Source organism: Erpetoichthys calabaricus, chromosome 10, assembly GCF_900747795.2.
Source record: "Erpetoichthys calabaricus chromosome 10, fErpCal1.3, whole genome shotgun sequence".
NCBI lineage: Eukaryota > Metazoa > Chordata > Cladistia > Polypteriformes > Polypteridae > Erpetoichthys > Erpetoichthys calabaricus.
The window spans coordinates 91279905-91297458 of record NC_041403.2 but is presented as its reverse complement, the minus strand read 5'-3'; the positions used below and the strand labels follow the sequence as shown (position 1 = coordinate 91297458).

At 38.6% G+C, this 17554-nt stretch overlaps 1 protein-coding gene across 4 annotated transcripts in view; it reads left to right on the top strand.

Moving 5' to 3' along the window:
* Positions 1-17554, top strand: part of nol4lb (nucleolar protein 4-like b) — a 310443-nt gene that overhangs the window by 280925 nt on the left and 11964 nt on the right. For 3 of the 4 annotated variants that reach the window (XM_028811589.2, XM_051932423.1, XM_028811588.2), the window contains 5 exons: positions 362-681; positions 6419-6604; positions 7175-7363; positions 11720-11842; positions 12878-13082. In XM_028811589.2, the coding sequence (XP_028667422.1) occupies positions 362-681; positions 6419-6604; positions 7175-7363; positions 11720-11842; positions 12878-13082 (1023 nt within the window). The remainder of the gene's footprint in view (positions 1-361; positions 682-6418; positions 6605-7174; positions 7364-11719; positions 11843-12877; positions 13083-17554) is intronic. The other variant, XM_051932422.1, reaches the window with a different exon arrangement.

Sequence of the window (17554 nt, the reverse complement as noted above, 5' to 3'; positions counted from 1 at the left end):
GTGCTCCCACGCGCCAGGGAGACTGGACTAACAAAGGAATACTTGCACTCCCACAGACACGGCCGCTAGGAACTGATTGATCCTTTGTAAATGCCTGCTTAAAATTATTCACTTTTTTAACATTGAATGTGGAAGAATAAGGATGGATTGTCTGCATGATGCCATCATGGCTAAAATCTCTTGTGCACATGGTACAGCAGGAGATGTTTGCTTTTCTCAAAAAAAGGATAATCTTTATTATAAAAAAAAAAACTGAAAGAATGCAGTCATGTCCATTTCAGTGTAATCCTATTTTTAAAACGTATGTACAGCACTGAGAGCCAGAGTTTATTGTTTAATATTATTTTTTTTGTTTTTTTAGATGATTCATCATCTGAAAGTGGCAGTGGGAATGGCCTTCTTGCTTTGACCACATCAGCTCCTGTTACTACTCCTGATGATGGCAACTACACAGAGGTGAATGGAAATGGAACTGTAGCACCTCTAGATTTTAGCACCACCTCTTCATCCTCATCTTCGGAGGACCAACCTGTCAATCTCAGCGAAAGGCTTCAGCCTAGCCACCTTCCTTCTCCATTCCAAACAGATGCTCCAGACGGTCTCCGCAGTCGCACCAAGTATGCAGCAAAGCCAACCACAGAGCTCAGACTAGACAGAGAAATGAGGGAGTACAGTAGCAAGGTAGGCTTCACGATCTTATCTACAGACCTGTCAGAATAGAATGAGGTAATATTAACTGTCTGTAGTAAATCCAGGTTTAGCTCCGTTTGTCTTTGTCTGCAAGCTGTGTATTTTGTAAAAAGAAAGGCTTTAGAAAGAAGGGACTTTGTGCTCCCAGGGAGACTTGACTAACAAAGAAATCCAAGTACACATTCATTAAGGCCAATGTTCAGAAGTTGTGCTTCACTGTGTAGGTAATACGGCTGTCATTTTAAAGTTCACAGCTTCAGTAGAACATCAGCCGGGTGTTGATGTGATGATCTCTGAGCTGTGGCTGCATTACACATTCCATGATGTTGGGTGTGCCTGAGCCCATCCAATTAAAAAGCTTTCAAATATAAGGTTTGGAGGCCATTGTACTACTTAACAGTCACTAGGGAGTCCCGTCACAAGTTAATAGATGAATGTATGGCTTTCAGAATCAACGATCCAGAGATATCCCTCATCGTGTCACTAAACAGCATCCATCCATGAGGTGGTAGAGCTAGCAGAACATTAAGTCACCACTGCAATACACATCACATCGCACAGAACAGTGCAGGCTGAAGCCATCTGAAGTTAAACACAAACATTGTAGGGTGTTTGGGAGACTAAAGAAACATTCCAGCACACAGAGAATAGACATATTGTACTGTATATGCACACTTTTTTCTATCACTGCAGTTTTTTTTTCTACTCATATAGTTTGAATTTTTATACAACTGTGAACCTGGAGCCTTTCTGTCTTGTAGCGACATACTTGGTCTTGTGCAATTATGTCTTTAGCAAGTCTTAGTGTCAAATCTGGTTGCTGCATTTAAAAAATAATCAAAGAGAAAGAAAGAGAAGATTATTCTTTAAACATAGTTAATAAAATAACAAACAGTGCATGTCACAGTGAAACGCTGCCTAAAAAACAAAAGCCGAGAAATGCCGAGTTCAGATGTTACATAACATGACAGTTCTGTGCCCCTCCAACCAAACCCTCCGCAAGATCATCATTTTATATACATACATTATGATTTAACATGAACTAATTATATTCCTATAAGGCAAGGCTCACATATAATAGTTTTATTTAATGACTATCCCTGAAAGTCAACTTGCAGCTCGACGAAAACAAATAAGTGAGAATTAAGAATTGTATGTGTTGCAGATATCAGTGAAGTATTTCTGTTATCCAGAAATTCTGAAAGCACATGTCAAGCTTATTATTACTGTTGTGTGTGTTTGTAATTGCCTTTCTAAGTGAAATGTATTCTTCCAGAAAATTCAGATAGTTAGATGTACATTGATTGAGAGACCAGTCACTGAAATGTGCTGTCAGTCAGTGGCTTTATATGGAGGGCTTTTTTTTGACTGTCATATAGAAATGTAAGCCCAAGTGCAAGGATGTTATTTTACCAAATGACAATTAGTTACAACAATGGCTAATGTCTAAACTTATTGTGTCAAATGATGTAAGGAGATTTATAATTTTAATAAGGTTGGTTTGCTCCCTCTCTCTCAATACAAAAACTGCATTCTTTCATTTGCTGATTTAAATCAATGCACTGGAAACAACAAAAATCCACACCAAGTGATCATATTTGCAAGATATGCTGAGGGCCTATTACCATTAAAGATTACTAAACCTGTCCCAGAAGCAACTTGCACATTCTGTCTAGATATATTAGTAGCAGTGAGGTAATGTTAGTATGTGTACGTATAAGAACACAAGTCACTTCTAACACGGATCTGCTCTCTAAACGCTGATTCAGTGGGTCTGGAAACCATGCTAAATGAAGGACCCTTTATTTATCGAATCGTCTTTATGATTATGTGACAATGGAGTTCCATTTTATTTTTTAACAAGGCTTCAAAATATTTTTGTTCCTATTATTATTTTTGGTTGCTACAAATGGGGTTCTGTATCGACAGGGAGTTCTCCTTATGTTTTCTGCTCCCAATTCCTCAGTACAGGGTAGCAGCAGGCAGGGAAGCCAGTGCTGGCTAATTATTTGAATGGTCCACTGACTCTTCCGTGCCAGTTTAGAATTTACCAGATCACACTTAGTCCATCACAGCACAAAGAACACACTGTCAATGAAAAGGTTGAAGCAGAAGTGCTGTCAACTTGTGCCACTGCACTACCAAACATGACAGGACATAAAACTGACATGTGAATTTGCTCAAAGTCCTACTTTAACTAATTTTAATACAAGTTTGTGCCTCCTTGAAATATTGAATTTGAATGTAAATACCAACTACACTATTTCTGTTTATTATAAGGTAACCATGTAAATCAAAATTGAAATCTTAGGTAAACTTATCATAAAGGCTATATTTTGTACTTTTTGCCAAAATTATTAGTCAAGCTTAGAGTGCTTTGGTGTTGTATGTACTCAAAAATCAATCTTTCTTCCTGTGAGCCTGCTTCATTTCTAAAACTGTACAGAAAAAAAATCAAACACATTATGGTGTTTTACATTTTCACAGTAGCAATACGGGGAGAATTCAGAACATGCTGAGTTCTCGTTTGGATCCCAGTGATTACGCCGTTTGAATTTAGCTGGAAATCTGAAATATGTGTTCCATTACATACTTGGGAATTTAAATGTTTTTCCTAATAGTATTGTACATGCAGTGTGGATGATTTAATTATTTTTATGATCAAATTCTGCTTGTGAATAACAAACTTAACTTAGTGCTGTAAGAATTCAAGGTAATGTGGAAGACATCAGGGCAAAAGAGTGAAGAAAATGGCAGGTTGTCTATTGAAAGCAATGCAGGAGTGCGCCAAGAATAGTTTGTTGAGTAAAAATTTGATTTGTAATTCACAATTGCTACACTAAATCATCAAATGTGAACGCACACCCGGTCACGGGATAATGAATGCATGTGATGCATGCAGAATTGTATGCGTCCTTGAGGCACGATATATGGCCAGAGCATTCCTTCACACTTTCCAAAAAGGTGACTCAATTAATGTTTCTTTAGATAGTAGGCAGACTGGTGCCGAGACATTTTAAAATAGCAGATAAGAGGTGGACCTTCTGCTTTATTTAATAATGGATCTGATTTACTCCTTAAGACAACACTACAGGGTAACACAATGACTGTTTACCATTATACCCACTTTATCTGTAATTACATCTAAACGTAAAGTGCATATGTACAGTGATTTGTTGGTATTTTTAGAGTATAAAAGAAAAGAAAGGTTCTAATTATACTGTATGAAAGTGTGAATTGTAAACCCTGCTTTCCAAAATGAAGTGGAAAGTGGGAGCAGCAATTCTCCTCAAGAAACACGCACTCGCTCAAATTACATTCAAGGTTTTTGGACAGAATTTTCTTTTAGAGTCATGAGATTAAGACATCAATAAAAAGTTAACAGCTTGGTATTTTCAAATTGAAACAAAGAATAATGTGCAATCTGTCGTCATTCACTGCAGTGCCTTTCAGAGTGAATAGACAGTGCGTACAAAAGTGTGAAGAAAACCTTCAAGACAACAGAAGTGCAACATAAGGAATAACAGAAATTAGCATTAAGAAGATCTTAGAGAAGAAAGAAGGATTATACCAGGTAGTGAGGATGAGGGGTGCGGTATTTATTAGGGTCTAAACTTCATCTGGATCAGGGCGACTTTCCTTCTGTCTTGATGCATCCACAGTAGTCTCTGAAAATTAAAACGTTTATATTGTAAAAGAGTTCTCTTATTTTTCATATCACTGAGAGATGGAGCTCATTACCCAAAGCACCAATATACAGTATTACGCTGCATGTACCGCGGCCTAGCGGACTGAACTGTGTGCAGGTTTGGCCATAACTATCACTTTGTCAGTAAGGGTAAAAAAAAAATTGTTTCAGCTTATGCTGGGCGTTCATACTTTTCAGCTGTGCCTCACAATACCTTACAAATCTGGCAAAAAGAAAGTCAGATTGATGTGGATAACAGTAGCAGCCGTAAAGAGTATGGCGAACATCAAAAAGTTACATTTTTATTATAATAAAAAGTATTCAGAAGAGACTGAATATGTAAAAAATGCAAAGTACCCCAAAGCAATAAAAAGAAACTAATAATAAAAAAAAAAACATTAATACAAAGGCTTTTTCAGAGGCTTGCAGTTTGCGTCAGTCACCCTTGATGGGTCTGTTTTTTATTTACCCATCCTACTGCCATATAATGCCAAGCAACTGACAAGACTGGCACGGTTGGGGACACGCAGCACTGGAGTGCCATGGTGGAGTCCAGACTCCAACCGGACATTAGTGGCAGTGTGGAATGATTTTAATGTCACAAATCATGAATTTGAAACGTGATAGTTTATCTGTCTCTCACAAGTAAGTTAAGTTTTACTCAGCTTTAATAAACTTCTTCCCAGGCTTCTTACATCTGTGTGATTGTCTCAGCTCCTTTTACATGAAGGTTAATGTTTTTGTCTTCATGGATTTTATTATAGATTTTTAATAAAAAAAAAAGGGTTTAACTTAAATGCTAGATCACCTCAGGGGTCATTTCTTGGGCAGAAATCAAAGTAGCAGCCTGGTTGAGATTTTCAAGGATTACCTTTTCCAGGGGTCTTTCAGTGAAGGGGGTGTCTGCTGAACTCACTGCCCCTTCTTCTCTCTAGTGTCTATTCATTGGCATGTTTGGGCATCTTGAGCTCAAAAGTCCTCTCCTGGGTTTCCAACAACCCAACACAAAGCACAGGAGCGTATATTTCTAGAAAGAGAAAAAGCCCCGACTTTCCTTTATTAGGAGTCTTTTGAATTGTTCTGGATTTTGTGTTTGATGCGCTATTTATAAAAAACGGCATGATGCAGATCAACAGCCAGCCAGCCCTCATTTCTAATATAAATATACATAAACAGTGAAAGGTGCACTGTCTCTCTCCAGACCCATAATAAAACCAAGAAACAGAAAGTGTGCTTTTCTTATAAAAAATAAATAAATACATTTAAAAGACATGAATACAAATGTCCTTGCTCTTGGTTGATGTCTTTGGTCAGAAGCCTTTTTTTTTTTGCTGCAGACACACCCAGCGGGCCAGAGTTCTGGTACCAATCATCAACATTGCTGCATGGCCTTTTCTTAAAAGGACAACTAGGGAGGGAGATTAGTAACCTGCCACCAAGGCTGCTAACACTGAGCCAGCTTACAATACCTGTAATTTCTCCAGTTGTACACTTGTTTGGTGCTCCGGAGGTTTCTGGGTTTTACACGCGATAGCCTCACTCACACGAGGTCTTGCACTGCTTGCAGGTTCCACTAGTGACTGCCCTCAAACGTTGACCGTCTCTAACTACAGTAGACAAAAAGTTTGTTATTAGCCAGAGTTTCTAGAATTAAAACATGAGCTATGCTTCTCACCCTGACAAGGAGCAATTGTTTGAAAAAAGATAATTTCAAATTCTTAAAGAACAATCTTTTCTTCTATTTAATAATCCACAGTTTAAGGAAGAATTTTCACAACAGTCTGCAAATGAAATAGAAAAAAAGTCTTTATCTAACTGAGCAAATTAAAGTGCCTGTTGAATTTGCTCAGTGAAATAAAGGCCATCCTGAAGGAATGTCCTTGGAAGACTTTTTTTTCTATATCTCTTTTCAGCATTTGTCCAAGATTCCATGGAAACGTTTGTATCTGTAATCATAAATAAGCAAATCTGCTTCTGTACTACTGAATGATGAGAATGACTTCTCACCTTTCTCATGTCACCTCTTCTCTGTCTGCACAGTCTCCACCATACAGCTCAGGGAGTTATGATTCTATCAAGACCGAGGTCAGCCTGTGTCCGGAGGACCTGTCAGTAAGTCGGGCACCCACAGCAGACGACGACGATGATGAGCACGACGATCACGAGGACAACGACAAAATTAACGACTCGGAAGGAATGGACCCCGAGAGGCTGAAAGCGTTCAATGTGAGGACTGAGATCCTGTCCTTCTTTTGTCATTTCCTAAAATGGCCACACAGCTTGTGTCTCTACATGTGAGCTTTTAGGCAAAAATGCTAGTGTGGTGTCTCCTTAGTGAAAACTTGGATTCAGATGATCACTTGTGGACTTTTTTAAAGCTTGCAGCACTGTTATATTATCGTTACGTCTGCTTTTACTATTTAAATGAATCCTTCACCTATTTTGTTGTGCACTATGTGACTATTTTGCTTCCAAACTTTTGACAGCAGTAAGAAAAAACATTTTTTTAAAATATTTTTAATGAAAAGCAAGCATAAAACACTCAACTTACTTTGTGTTTATATTGTTAGTAATTAGTTTGATATAGTCATACAAGTGCCGGCTTTTTCAGGGAATGACCTACTGCTCAAATGTTTTCTTTATCTTTTTGAATCGTCGGTGTATGAACCTCTCTCCAGTATCAGTGGTACCTTTTAAACATGCTAATTCTTGGTATTCTGTGTACAATATGTAACTTGTGGAGCTCTTACAATGAGCAATGCAGCTAAATTTTATCTTCCTTTCTTGGCCTTTCAGATGTTTGTCCGCCTGTTTGTCGATGAGAACCTTGACCGCATGGTGCCCATTTCCAAGCAGCCAAAAGAGAAGATCCAAGCCATTATTGAGTCATGCAGCCGGCAGTTTCCTGAGTTTCAAGAGCGTGCCCGCAAGCGCATCCGCACGTACCTTAAATCTTGTAGGAGAATGAAGAAGAATGGCATGGAGGTAACTGCATAGAGACAAGGCTTTATTAAGATGAATACTAAAACTAATACCATACATTCCAGTAGCTGATAATATCTATAAACTGTATAGTTTTAAATAAGGGTACTTGAAAAAGATTTACTTATTATTCACTTGTGTGCTTCATTATTAAAGTTTGAATTTAAATTTACAAACCCACTATGCAGCACTAGAATTTTGTGAAATGGCATTACTGCCATACCAAAGTATTCCGCTCATGCCATCTAGTGGACATTTAGAGCATTGCCCAAATAACTCTGCAGTGACTCTTGTTTGGTAAAAGCCATTTTAAATCGGTAATTTTAATTCTTTCCCTTTATGCTTCCTACTCTTAATATTTTGTCTAGATTCAAAAGTTGGATAGCACGTTTTTGCAAGAGAAACATTGAAATCTCATATTTTAGGTCATAGCCATGGTTTTGCAAGGCTAGTGAAGAATTCTTTATTGCTTTGCTTTTTCACCAAATCACATAGCTTATCCATATGTGAACACCGGCAGGTACAGCACACAGTAAGTTCCTGAAGTTCATCCATTTAAACTTAAATTTAAATTTCTTAGTAAATTAAATTAAACTCCTTTATTATGGGAAAGTCACACTTTAATTGTTAAATTGTCACGAGGTGCCTTAATTTTTAGTGATTATAATCTTCATTCTTTGGAAAAGAATGGAGGTTGAATTTCAGCTTTTTTTAAAGTGAGTAACAAATGTAAAGCTTGGGTTTTGTGTCATAACTAACCTCTAACTGTGGACAGAAATAATTCATAAGTTAAAAGTACAAAAAGAATATTTAATTTATAACAACATTCCTCCACTTACTTATTAATCCATTTCAGGCTTTGGGGGAGGCAGAGCTTATCCTGGCCACACTAGGATTTAGAAAGCTGCTGTTCCATGTCGTTGTCAGATGTGTGTGTCACTCCAAATGCCAAGCCCTCATGCTGCAGTGTGGTGCCTTAAAGCACACCTGAGTGACACCTGTGGCGGTTGGTGCTACACACACAGTTAAATTTCATGCAGTGAAAAGCTAAGATTGAACACAAATACACAGTGGAATGTATAAGTAGAAATATAAATGCATTAACACAGAGCAGCATGTACAGGATATGGGAGGCTAGTGCTACTTCCACAATGATCGCGGCTTCCTGCTTTAAGCCCCATTCTCATTTGTTGGCCCTGTTAAGTCTGCATGTTCTCCTGTGTCCTCCCTTATTCCTAAAGATGTATATGTTGGGCTAAATTTTGTTAGGTAATAGAAGAATTAGGACTGTACCACATGATCAAAATTTAAGGACACACATCTGGAAGCTGCATGAGGACCAGCCAGGTTCACCCAGAGTGTATAAGATCCAGCTTTACTGATACGCAGTCTTGCTTATATTCACAAAGAATAGCAAATGCAATTAATTCTTCATTTTTCTAAAAGATTTCAATAGCAGTGCTAGCTGTTACTGCTTGAGGCTACAAGCTGTGTTATTTTCTATCTATTTGCTATAAAATAAAGGGATATAAACAATTTACTTGTAATGGAAAGTATTTATCTTAGAGTCCTCAAATAAACTAGTGATACTGTTACTCAGGAGTACTGGAGATTTGGCAAACTGAAGGAGAAGAAGCAACCCAAGCAAGACCCGCTACATCATACCGCACAAATTTCATTTTTTATCACACATAAATTAATGGACTGCGGTGGGTTGGCACCCTGCCTGGGATTGGTTCCTGCCTTGTGCCCTGTGTTGGCTGGGATTGGCTCCAGCAGACCCCCACGACCCTGTGTTCGGATTCAGAGGGTTGGAAAATGGATGGATGGATAAATTAATGGAAATGCTTAGGAAAGAACAGAGTGTCTGATACAGGCATGTCAGCAGACAGCCAGAGCAGGTCTTGTCTTACTAACCCAAAAGCAACAAAAACATTGGATTTCAGCAGAGTCTATGATGTCTGCCTTGATTTGCTAAGAGCTTTGAAGAACATGCATTATGGGGTGCCTCATCAAACTCGAAGGAGGTCTGCCACACAGTCAGCTGTAGAACTGTGCTAAAAGTAGAACATTTAGGCTGCCAAAGGTTTTACAAAAAGTTGGGGTAGGCTGGTAGTGTTCATTATGGGGTCTGTTGTTGTGTCATTTAATATACATGGCCTGTCGATTACACTAAACTGAATGTCTCACTGATTGACCCGGGTAACATAAGGTGCTTTCCCACCACATGAACTTTGTTTTTGTGAACCAAAGAGTTCCTGTGCTATATAGGCCCTGGGCTATTTGTGATCCCTGGGCACTTTCATGTGTTGTGTTCCCACCAAGAACAATAAACTTAATGAAGATTATATTCAAGGATGGAAGTTCATGTTCATCCCCCCTGCCCATATTGTTTCAATACATTCTGGACTTCATGGGAGAACTCCCCCATTTACTATTTCAATATGTGGTATGGCACAGCACACCATGGATTCAGCTATGAAGAGCATTGAGGTGCAAAGTGAGGTGCTCCATCTTCACTGATGCCTCTGCAGAGTCCAAACTACTAACAGACTTGGAAGATGGTGCCAGTGCTTGTAGTCAACCACTCAGCACAATTCATTACCCAGTCCTCACCCATGATAGTTCCTGGTTGAATGAATAGTATATACTCTGGTGTAGGAGCTAAAAAAAAGTGCCCAGAACTACCTACCAGAAACTTCAAATGGACCGGAGTTCCTGCAGTGGGAACATAACAAAAGTTTCTAAGTTGCTGTGGTGGGAAAGCACCAATAGAAATTCTGGACCTGAGGTAGAGAAAGTAAAGTATAATATTTTGCATGTGGTTTGGCAAAATATAATAATTTCACTGTTGGGACCTGGGACTTGGTGAAAAGTATACAGAATCACAAAGGCCAAAATTATTACAGGTTAAATAATATTTTGTGTGGGTATTTCACCTAAAGAGAGGTCATGACTAAGATAGTAAAGCAATCATAAGGCCATTTCTTAGATAACAGACAGCTGTCTCCATATTACAAGGACTTGATGTGAACTACAGAGAATGTCCATAGAAGAGGTACCAGGTTGGCTCCATTGAAGTATGAGAAAAATGACAGGAGCTGACTCATTTTCAAATGAGATTCCGCCAATGCTGCATATTTGGATAGGGAACTAACTATATGAGTGGAGATAGTCACAAGGTTCTGAGCAGCCAGGTGATTTTCTGGAGAGGTCAGGTACATTTGTGTACTGTCCTGGTTTGCAAGACCCCAAAGGCTCTGCAGTTTTTTTTAATTCAGAATGGAAGAGTGGGTAAGGCCATCCTTACTGATGTTCCTCTCGGACCCCAACTACTGTAGTAGCCCTCTAATCAACTGGTGGAAATCCTTAGGTTTGAAAAGTACAGCAGATTTGCAAGGTCAGATTCACTTCTAACTCTGTTTAAATTCATATTTAGCATAAAAAGGTAAGCATTTGCAAGGCCAGAGTTTACAAGATGTTTTCTGAAAGTTCATTTTGATAGAAGGGTGTTTTCATTGGCATATTTATTATCATATTTTGGCCATACACATCTGTGTAGCAGACATGTGAAATTCCGCTATGGCCAGTGACATTTCTATTGAAATTAGAACACTGAAACTACCCATGTGAAACTTCACTTTCAGTTTCAGTCCCATTGAGCAGTGAAGTAACAATGAACACTCCCTAATATTTGGTGTCACAAAATCAGATATGTATTTAATTAATTGATATTTCTTTATTCTCTTAATAAACTCCTGAAAAAAGAACAATATGGCTGTATCTTTGATCCTCAGGACAATGTATTGATAAATGTTAATGTTAAATATACACACTATACTCACACTACACGGAATGTCCACAACTTTTGTAAATTTATGAAGCTCAAAATAAATGCAGACTCAAAATGAAAATTAAATTGCTAGAAACACACTTTACCCCATAACTGATCCAAGAAAGTTGACAAATAACTGCAAAATTTTGTTTGAAAACTATGAAGGCTTCTGTTTTATTTCCACTTGTATCATTTGAATTCAGATTGAAGTTGATGTGAACTGGATGGCTAAGGCTGTTGGTGTCATTTACTGGTCAGTGTAGTGTCTGACCACTGACAAAGGGCAACTGGTTTTACGACACAAGTTTAGTAAAGAAAGTGTTCAAACATATTTCATCCAGTTATATACTTTTATAAGCTCTGTTGAGAAATGTAGTAAGTCATTGATTTACATGTATAATGCTATTTAGGCTCATTATATTCTGTAAGTGTTCCAGCCTAAATTATGCAGCGTTTGATTAACAGATCAGCTTTTCAAATTCCAGCGACATCTGACCTTCCCTTTGTATGTCGTCCTATGACAGACTCGTCCTACACCTCCCCATTTAACCTCAGCCATGGCAGAGAACATTCTGGCAGCTGCTTGTGAAAGTGAAACCCGCAAGGCGGCAAAGAGGATGCGAATGGATATGTACCCATCGTCACACGTAAGTGTTCTCTCTCTTCAGCAAACACGCAAAAATTGGAGCACAATCACTTGCATTTTCTTTAGCAATACATAAACTGTAGTTTAGGGCACAGTTGAGCAGGAAAAGAGATGTTAAACTGCAGTTGTGAAAAAGAAACAAGGTAGACGTTGATTGCAGTTTAAAAAAAATCTTTGAAGAGGAAGTTCAGTCTTTTCATCAGTTTTCAGGTTTTTAGCCGACTCATCCACTTGAAAGTAAAAGATCAGAAAAGTCAGTGGATTTATGTAAAAATAGATGACAAGATTTGTGAAGCTGTAACCAATTTCTATCCAAGGCAAGAAAATCAGTGGCATTGTCATTCCACGTTTGTTAAATGTGTGTCCTCATGTTGTTTGTTTACTGAAAACTAAAGGCAGATAAGCAGTGCCTCGATCCCACTGCCACAAACTAGCCATCATATCACACTTTATTGGCGACACTGACTTCTTTAGAGCCACTTTGTAGAAGTTGGAGTCAGCAGTGATGTGCAAGTGGTGAATTTCTTCCTATTTACATGTCTAATAGCACCTCTGTGAAAGGGACAAGTGGACAGGTCAGCTGGGGTTTTCAGCAAAAATAAAAATGCGAAGCGGTGTAGACATTTACTACATGTATTTATGGACGTGAAAGTCAAATAAGGCAGACAAGAGCGGTATATGTGACCCAATGCAGTGTGTCAGAAGCAAGCTGGCGTTATGTGATCTCAGGCTACTTTTTAAAGTTAGTATAACCTAGAATGGAACATTCATTAGATTTTTAGAAGCCATCACTACCAACTCTAGCAATTCTGAAGGATAATAAATTAGTGTCAATACTGATATTTTAAATGAGAGCTCACACCTCAGATTATTTGTTAGATAGTTTGACTTGTTGCTGTACTGCAGTTCATGGTTGATTATTTGTGTTCAGATAGTGGTTTAGTAAATACAAATTGCTGCAAGTAGTGATATTGTAGCAATAATTGTCTTTAGAATAACATTTTATATTCTGAATGCCTTTGTGTTACTTTTTCAGGAAGACCAGAACACGTTAGAAAAGCAAAGTGCACGGGAATCCTCTTCTCTTGCACACACTGCCTATTCGCTGCCGGCTTCAGCCTATTCACAAGATCAGATCTATATCAATGGAGGCCTAAACTACAGCTACCGCGGATATGGGGGCCTGGGAGCCAGCCTGCAACACCCAGTGACATTAACAACTGGGTCATCTCAGAGTAATGGTAAGCGCCATCTTTTGTTTATATGGTGGAAAAGGTTTATAAAGTAAAGGGTCCTCTCTTGTTTAGCATTTGGAGTCCTTCATTAAAGAGTGAACTTCTGTCAAGTATATTGGTCGGACATTAGTGAGATTGTTAAAACTGGAGGAAATACTGAGGATGATGGAAATGATGATGATAGAAAGTCACATTTCTGTGAATAGGGGTCTTGATGCTGGTTTGAAATAACATGAAGCCATGATTGTCCAGAAAAACAGATGGAAGTGCTGCTGCTAATGCACAACACACAGAGGACAGTTCAATCATATTTACGCCTTTAAGAATGGTGAATGCTGAGCTAAGTACACCATCACTTTACAATGAATTTTGCCACTTGCCTCCTCTGATGATCACCTGGAGTATCCACCAATCCACAAGTAGATGTGTAGTTCTCATGGAAGAAGGAAAAAAGTTTACATATCCGAGAGTATAATGAGCAGGTGCCTCAAGTGAAATGAATCCATGCTTCATTTATTTTTGCAACCTCCTTTATGTATTTTGCTACTCTTTTATCACAAAGAAGTTCTAAAGTATATGATTAAAGAGAGGAGCACTGGAGAGATCACATGCTCTTGTTTAATTCCACCACATCTGCCCTCAAGAGCTACAAGGCAGAATCATTCTTTGATTTAGAAACTGAAGGCTTTCTGTTTTCATTGGGAACAACATGAAGAGTGCACAGCATACAAGGCAATGCGTTAGTTCAGAGGAACTCAAACATTTCGGAATGTGACAGAAGGAAGAGCTTTTTAATTCTGGTTTCTTTCATTTAGTTTTCTTCCCGCCTTAGGCTGAGCCGCATACCAGTTGCACAAGGTTTCAGTGACTGAAATTCCAGACACATAACATCAAGCACAGGAAGGAAAGGCTCACATGATTCTGATGGTGCAAAAGTGGCCAAAACACTGCAAAGCTGGTGATGGATGAGCTATTTAGATAGAACCTCCTGTGTGACATGCAGTCACAGGTGAATTGATTGACAACCCAATAACTTAAGATTGATGACATGCTAACAGAGTGCTCACAAATGTCAAAACACACCTGCTGCATACAATACAATACAAAACAATTTATTTTTGTATAGCCCAAAATCACACAAGAAGTGCTGCAATGGGCTTTAACAGGCCTTGCCTCTTGACAGCCCCCCAGCCCTTGACTCTCTAAGAAGACAAGGAAAAACTTCCCAAAAACCCTTGTAGGGAAAAAAATTGAAGAAACCTTGGGAAAGGCAGTTCGAAGAGAGACACATGAAGACAAAATAATTTAAAAGCCAGAGCTCCACTCACAGCATGTGGCTTCGGGGGTATCCATCAGACTTCAGTTGTTAGCAGCACCAGCTTCACTTTTAATATGATGGAGATGGTATAGACTGAAATTCAGTTGCAAAATATTCTATAAAAAAAATTTCCCTTATCCTCTTAAGACCTTCCTACATGAGAGTACCTTGATGGTCACTCTTACACAAGAGCCATTTAAAGGGATGATAAAAGCAAATTTCTGAAGCTCACCAAGGCCATTTCAGTTACTGTAAACATTTGAATAGAAATGTGAATTACAAGACACAAGTGCAGATTCCAGGTAAAAGACAATGTGGGGTCCACATGCAAAAATTCTACCCAAAATTGTATCCTTATTTCTCTGTCCCAACGCTTCATGCCCCAGCCTCATAAATGTGTTAATAATCACTTTCACGAAGTGCGCTATATGAAGGCAATTTCAAATAAGCTCTTTGTGTCCATGGCACCTGGATGCTAGAAGAGACACTTGAAACACAGACCGTGTAAGAAACCACAAGAACACGTTTACCCGATGCACAGGCAGCAACATGGGCCATATCTGTAATATAAAAAACAAATGGATGACATTACATGCGCCCATAACATGACCGGCCCGCCAGCCAGACTTTGTCTTATACTATGTAACTAAGCAAGTTCATTTACCTAATCAACTGTGGTTTCTGAATCTCATTGCCTATCTGTTGTACCCCAAAAACACTGCAGTGTCCCCTCCTTATGACAGCCAATCAATGTGAAAAACACCGGAGTAAGCCACAATCTCGGGCACTTTGTCCTACTACAACATCAAAGAGACAACTGAGCTGGTGTCAAAATTCAACAAGCTTCTCTTCTCGTCTCTGTGCAGTCTCAGAAAACGTCCTTCATTGCAAGTATCCAATGTTCTGTACTCCATTTGAACTCTCATTGACTCTTAAGTCTTACAGACATGAGCCCACCACTGCAAATACTCAAATGAAATCAAACAAGTTGGATTTAGTTGTAACAGCAGGTTGCAGAGGACCATGAACACATTGCTTGGAATGTCAGTACACAGCCTGCAGTAAAAACGTCTTGTCTGGAATTTGCGGTGACTTTCTCACAATTATGTAAATAATAGCTTCAATTGGAAATCTTTGTAAAATTCATATTGCTTTAGATCAGTGTTTCCCAAACTTCGTTCCTGGTGACCCCCGGTGGTTGCAGGTTTTTGTTTCAGCCAGATTCCTAATCAGTAATAACACCTGATAGCACTGATCTCATTTAATTAGCTGGTATTTTTTTTCTCTTAACACTGCAGCATGATTTTTACATTTATAAGACATTTAGAAATATTTCTGCTTTTTCTATAGATTTAAATGCTTAACTGTCTTTTGTTGATTTCATTATATTTTCCCCTTTCTCTGTGCAGTTTTTCCCCCTTCGTTGTATCTTATTAATGACAATTAAAAACGAGCAGAGCAGACACGCTGGCAAACAACACTGAATAAGCAAAAGGCTGCAACTACTTTAGCGTCACACCCACTAAATAGGAAATAATGGATTGATTAAACAGTTAGAACACCTAGATAAGCAGAATGAAAATCAAGATGAAAATATTGTTAAAAAGAAAAGAAATACATTATTCCCATATAACTGCTTGGTACATTTTAATATATATATTTTTTTTTTAACCAAACTTAGTTTTTTTATTTCTATATTGTTCCCAAAACACAGAACTTGGGAAATAACACATCACTTAATTAGCCCAGGAGTCCAATTAAAAACAGAAGCTGGTTGGAACAAAAACCTACAGCCACAAGGGGTCCCCAGGACTGTTGGGAAACATTGGTCTAGATGAACCTTACATGGCTGGTGTTCACATCATGGTCAAGTAGACCATTGTTTAGCTGCTCCTTCCACGTGAGCCTTCCTCATTCTGTGCTAAAAAGTCTGACATTTGCTGCAGAGCTACAACAGACCTGTTGGGTTCTTGCACCTGTTTTTGAGGCACCATATGGTACTACCAAGGAGTTTCATTCAGGACCAGCAATGGCAGCCAGACAACCTTACAGAATTTTGCATTATAAACAAGATGACACTCTAGGAAAAGTAAAGACCAAGAAAGAATGAAATTAGTCCACCAATTACTGGTTAAGCTAGGTGAGCAGCTTACAGAGGGTTGCTGTGTCCATGTCTCTGCTGGTGGTACGTAGCATAGACTTTATTTACTCACCCATAACACCTGTATTTCCTGATCTCATCGTCTAAGGATGTCTGATCACACGACCAGCTATCTCAGCACTGTTCCACACTTCCAAACTATGGCAGGCTTGACCCCCTTTTACTGACAGCCAATAACGTGCTGCCAGACAGAGCTGCTGCTGTATGAATGTTTTCCAGGTGTGGCAAGTTCAGCTGCTGTCTTTTGATCTCTGCACAAAAGTTTTGAGAAAAATGTTAAACGACCAGACTAAGGTACTGAAGTCATGTAACTCGTGCGAAGGAATTGCATGAACAATTTTAAGAAATGTTCATAAACACTCCGGAATGCATCAAGCAAATTTATGTAATCAAGAAAAAAAAAAATAGAATTCAAAACATACATGTTTATCACATTAGGATCACCCAATAGGATCACCCAAAGAAAACCTAACAGATTCATGTTCTGCTTGAGGCTTTATCATATACAGTATGTAAAACAAACTTAGAAAATTTGAATGAAAATAAACATTTAGAGGTCACTCCGTTTGGCAGTTTTTATGTCATTTGAACTGAACAGCAGACAACTGTTCCATATTTGAAAGGTCTACAACATTAGCACTGTGTTTGATGAAGGTGGAAAATTCTTGTGATTGTTTGTGACCCTTTCAAAAATATTCTGTTCCTCATCCTTTGTCAGGATGTCGTTGTACTGCTCAGTGAGACTTCTTTCTGTTTCATCTGTGTCTTGCATTAACGTCATGAGTGCCAACAGCTCACAACATTCATTGAAGGTTGGGTCATCTGTCTGCCGTTCTGGTAGATTTGTGAGAAATGACTAAGACCTTTCTTTGCCCTTTTCCATAAGGACATCAAAGAAGGATGCTGTTCTTTCTGTTACCAGAGCCTCCACCTTCAGCTGGTCATACTAATTTTTCTCAGCTTAAGACTTTGAGGACTGTCTAGTAATGGTGGCCACTG